This window comes from Malurus melanocephalus, unplaced genomic scaffold (genome assembly GCF_030028575.1).
Source record: "Malurus melanocephalus ecotype Western Australia unplaced genomic scaffold, MMel_1.1 scaffold_1445, whole genome shotgun sequence".
Lineage (NCBI taxonomy): Eukaryota > Metazoa > Chordata > Aves > Passeriformes > Maluridae > Malurus > Malurus melanocephalus.
In genome coordinates, this window is record NW_026624677.1 from 9,398 (window position 1) to 14,372 (window position 4,975).

Here is a 4,975-nt window from a genome sequence, read left to right on the forward strand (position 1 = left end):
CCGGGCAGGAGCCCGCCCGCCCTCGGGGAGCCGCGCTCACCTCCAGCCGCAGTCGGGCCAGGCGCAGCTGTAGGGTTTCTCCCCCGTGTGCCGTCGGAAATGAGCYTTGAGGTGGGAGCTCTTGGAATAAACCTTCCCGCAGCCGGGGTGGGCGCAGCGGTGGGCGCGGAGCAGCGAAGGGGAGCCCTGCTGGAGCCTGGGGATCGCCTCCCCCTCGCTCCCGTCCCCCGCGGCCGCGGGCAGAGGGGCGATTTTGATGTATTTTTGGTCCGGGAGGGTGGCGGGGGGCTGGAGGTGCGGGAGGAGGGGGAGGTTGGGGGTCTGCAGGCTGAGGAGGAGCTGGGCCACCCTGAGCCCCCCGCATTGCGCTGGAGGGGCCGCGCTGTCCATCGGGAGAGGATGGAGCTGCAGGACAACGGGAACGCTGGCGGCAGGCACGGGCTGGGCTGTCCCTGCGGCCTTGGGGACATCATCCCCTCCTCCTCCTCCTCCTCCTCCTCTGCCCTCCACCTTCCACCCCGCAGGGTGAGGATCGCCGGCTCCATCCCGGGGCAGCTCTGCCTTCTCCCGCAGGAACTCCTCGATCTCCTCCAGGGTGGGGATGAAGTCCTGCGAGAGGCAGAATTCTGGCAGGCGGAGCTGAGCCTCGGCGCTTTGGGGTTTGGGGGGCTCCCCGTTGGCACCGGGCAGCGCGATGCCCTCGGTGTGGCCGGTGCCACCCGCCAGGAKGTGGCCGGAGCTTTCTGGGTGGCCGAGTGTTCTGTCACCGCCATGGCCGGGCAGAAGGGACGGTGKCATCCTGCACTGCAGGGCGCTGGCCAAGCTCTCGAGCAGGGAAGGGCCGGTCAAGGCGGGCAGCAGGTCCTGGCAGCTCACAGAGACCATTTGTGGCCTCCCCGCACGCGGTTCTTGGCTCGGGAGGGCTCAGCCGGGGAATTCTGCGTTCATCTGCAAGGGAACGGCRCCGGGGTTATTTCCAAAGGAGAAAACAAACACGGAGAGCTCAACCTTTCAACAGCGCGGGCTGTGCTCTGGAAAGAAAACAGCACAACCTGGCAGCGGCCTTTGTTTTTAGAGTCTGCTGCTGGGAAAACACAAACGCTGACCGTTCTCCTCCTCTGGCTGCCAGCGGAGAGGCAGATTCCCCCAAAAGCCAACGAATCCGGGGAGTTTTTGGAGGTAAAACCACACAAAGGAGCCGTTCATCGCTCCCTCGCCCCGCCACCCACGCCGGAGGGCAGCTCGGCGCTGCCGGGGGGTGCTGGGGATGGCTCGGGGGGTTCATTGTGACCCAGACGGGGCGCTGGGAGAGAGTTTTCTCCCAGCCCGGGTCAYCCGACGGCTCCGGGGAGCTGCTGCCAGCCCGGCCCGCCCGGAGCTCCGGGGAGCGCTCACCCCGTGCCGGGGGCGCGGCGCTGCCCGAACGCGCTGGGTTCTGTCCGGGCAGGTCTGTCCTGGCTCGGCCGCACCGCGGAGAGCAGCGCAGYCAGCCTGGGGTCAGCCCTGGGGCCGCTGGGGACACGAACGGCGCATTGGAAAAGTGCTGAGAGAGAGCACAGTGTGGCCAGGGGAGAGCTGTGCGCCCCAGGAGGTGACAGTGACAATGACAGACCCCTCGAGCCCTGGGGACATGATGGCACGTTGGCAAAGCACTGAGAGAGAGCTCAACGTGTCCAGGGGAGAGCTGTGCACCCTAGGAGGTGACAGGGACTGTCACAGACCCCTCAAAACCTCCTGGGGCTCAGGGAGTGGAAGGGAGGTGCCCAAGCAGCCACAGAGCAGCCACAAACTGTCCCTGTCCCCGTCCCTATCCCTGTTCCCATCCCTGTCCCATCCCTGTCCCTCTCCCCTTCCTGAGTCCTGCTCTGGAGCACCAAACCCCCCAAGGTGCAGGGATTTGTTTGTGTTTAATGCAGAAATGGAGTTTTCAGGGGAGGGAAAAGCTTTGTCCAAGCCCCTTTGTGAACCTTTTCCATGGGATTTCTGAGGAGCTGCAAACCAGTCGGGCCAGTCCTKGTTATCAGCGCTCCTCAGGGTCCTGACAGCTGCCAGAGGGGATTTTTGAGCGCTCTGGATGCGATATTAATGTTCCTCTCCTTAAGGAATCGATCAGAGCTGGCCCTGCAGGATGCAGGGGCATTCCCAGTGCTGCCCAGTGCCTCCAGCACAGCCCAGCATGGGGTCACAGCGAGCAGGGCCTGGCACTGGTCACTGCGAGGTGARGGAGCTGTTCAGGCCAATCTCAGCMTTTGGGCTTCAAATTTTCATCAMAACCCAAATTTCTGCTCTGACCCACCCCTTGCAGGCAGTTCCACTCCTTCCTCCAACACCAGTTTTAGGATCTTTCCTGCCTCTTCTCTGTCTCCTCTTTCTGCAGGGAAAGCCTTCCCCCTCTGGCTACCAAATGTTCCTGTTTACCTCTCCCACCGTGCCCTAAAACCTGATTTTCCATCCAGATCCTGCAGAGCAGCTYGGGGAATGTCCATCCCTCCAGCGTGTCCCCAGGACAGCTGAATTCAACCCCAAACTCCTGATGGAGCACAAAMCTTCTGAGCCAGGAGGAATAAATAACCCTTCTGATAGCAGGAATAAAGGGATGAACAGAGGGCAGGAGGGTCCAGGCTGAGCTGCTGAGCAGGGCAAAAGGGATCTGAGCAGGGCAGCCTTGGGGGAGCTCCTGGAGCTCCTGTTCCTCAGTTTCCCACTGATTTAGGGCGCTGGTGATGCCCCAGAGTTGTGCTGTGGGGCACATTCTGTGCCAGCAGACTCAGCAGGTTACAGATGTCACCACCCCGTCAATCCAACTGCAAAAATGCCACTGGCGCTGTCACCCCAAAGCCACCGCAAGCAAACGGAGCCCTGATCTGTCCCTCCCCGCCAGGGCAACGCCGTTCCCAGACCTCACTTTGCATTTTGTGCTCCTTCGGTTTTTCCGAGCCCCGAGAGCGTTGTAGAAATCGTCACATGTGCAGCCCGAGCACATGGAGAGCGCGGTTTGCCCAAGGTCAGCCAGAGCTCAGCCGAGGGTCACGGCTCCCCTCCGGTGACCGAGCAACGGGAACAAACAACCGGAGCCTCCCCAGGGCCGGGAATCGCTCACGGGGGCCGTGCAGCAGCGGGGCTCGCTGAACCTTTGGGGATAAATCACACAGTGCCAGTGCCACGCGTGGATCCTCAGCCCAAAGCCGTGCCCAAGGACAAGCCAGGCTTTGGCTCCGCTGCAGCCCCGGGGACACCGAGTCCGGTCCGGGGACACCGAGCCCGGTCCGGGGACACCGAGCCCGGTCCTGTCGGTCCCGCAGCCCCCCCGTTCCCGTGCCCGGCTCCGGGAGCGCTGCCAGCGGGACCCCCGCTCCCCTTTCCCCGTGCCCCTTACCCGGCTCCGCTCCCCGCGGCTCCCGCGGCTCCGCCGGGGGCGGCTCCCGGCTCTGCCCGCCCCATTGGCACGGGAGGGGCACCGGGATGTCCCGGCTCGGTCCCGGAGCAGCTCCCGGAGGAGATCCCGCCACCCCGCCGCTGTTTCTTCTCTCGCCGTTCATTTACGCTGGAAGCGCTCCAGGTTTTTCCAGCGTTTCAGGAAAAAGGAGTCGAGAGCTGTTGGAATCCGGGAGGATCCGGGTGTTCGGGAGGAAGGTTTGGGGCAGGGCTGAGGAGTTCGGATTCTGCTGCCGGGACAAGGGTGAGGCGTGTCCTTGTCGCGGCTTTGCGGGTCCCCTGAGGGTGGCTTTGGGCTGAGCCCCACCAAACCACACCGAGTTTTTCTGTTCGTGAGATTTTGGGCCAGGGTAAGGTTTCAAATCCATAAAAAAGGAAACAAAACGGAAAAAAGAACCCTCTCCAACACCGAAGATGCACAGAAAGGGTGACCCGCGGCTGTTCCGTGTGCGCTGCTGTGACTCTGGGTGTCACTGACCCCCTATCGCAGCCTCTCAGCTTTTAACATCACTGATAAACCACACATAAAACATCCATCCTTTAAATAAATATTGATAATAATTAATAACACTTATTTATTTCCTGGCAGGGGTTGGGAAGGTCTCAGCTTCTCAAAATCCTCAGGTACTCCTCGGGATGGTTCAGTCACGGAAGGCTTTGATTTTGTCCCAAAATTTCTGGGGGTGACAGGGGGGAGTGGCTCCTGCTCTGGGGCTGTTCTGCGGGATTGGAGCTTTTTGGGGGAAAAGGGGGCGGTTCCGTGGGGGAAAAGCTCGTCCCTTGTCCCGCTGGCACCGCTGGCACGGGTGGCACCGGTGGCACATGGGGACCGGCAGCAGAGCCCTCCTGGCCCCGCCCATTGCCCCGCCCATTGCCCCACCCTCGAGACACTAACCCCGCCCCTTTTTCACTGGCCACGCCCAATTCCCCTGTCCAAATGACTCCTCCCCTCAATTTATCGTGACAATAGTGACATTCAGRCCACGCCCCTCTGCTTTGACCACGCCCACCCCACCCCTCAACCATTGGCCACACCCACCCACGCTCGTCATTCCTTGGCCACGCCCCCCACTTTGACCACGCCCCTCCCCGCGCGCCGGTGGCGCCCCCTCGCGGCCGTCTCAGCGCATTGGGCATTTTTCCCTTTTTCAACACCTTTTATTCCACCCCCCCCGCCCTTTTCCATAAAAATTTATAATAAAAGCCTTTCCTCTCGCGTCGTATACAAAATATTCACTCTTCCGAATAAATAAAACCGCGAATCGCCGGCAGGATGTGACCTCAGAAGGAAAACCAGCATCCATCCATCCATCCTTCCCTTCCCGAGGGATCCACACAGCCTCGGTTAAACTCTCCCTTTTCCACGCTCACAACTCCCAGCTCGCCGAAAGTGGGGCAGGATTGACCCGTGAGGAGAGCACGGTGCACGCAGCACCTCGTACCTGGAAGGGAAAAGCTCCTGCTCAGCAGATCTGAGGAGMTCCGACCCAAACCTGGGGTCAGGTGGGACCAAATCCTGCAGAAATTCTGTTTTCACATC

General features: G+C 61.6%; 1 protein-coding gene across 2 annotated transcripts in view; it reads right to left on the minus strand.

Moving 5' to 3' along the window:
* LOC130586991 (Krueppel-like factor 15) overlaps positions 1–3,763 on the minus strand; it is a 6,121-nt gene extending 2,358 nt beyond the window's left edge. The window contains exons 1-2 of one of the 2 annotated variants that reach the window (XM_057387937.1): positions 3,377–3,763; positions 41–948 (exon numbers count right to left, since the gene is read on the minus strand). In XM_057387937.1, coding sequence (XP_057243920.1) covers positions 41–885 — 845 coding nt within the window. In that variant the 5' untranslated portion in view covers positions 886–948; positions 3,377–3,763. Of the gene's footprint in view, positions 1–40; positions 949–2,905; positions 2,938–3,376 lie in introns of those variants that run through there. The other variant, XM_057387938.1, reaches the window with a different exon arrangement.
* Between the last annotated feature and the right edge of the window lie 1,212 nt (positions 3,764–4,975).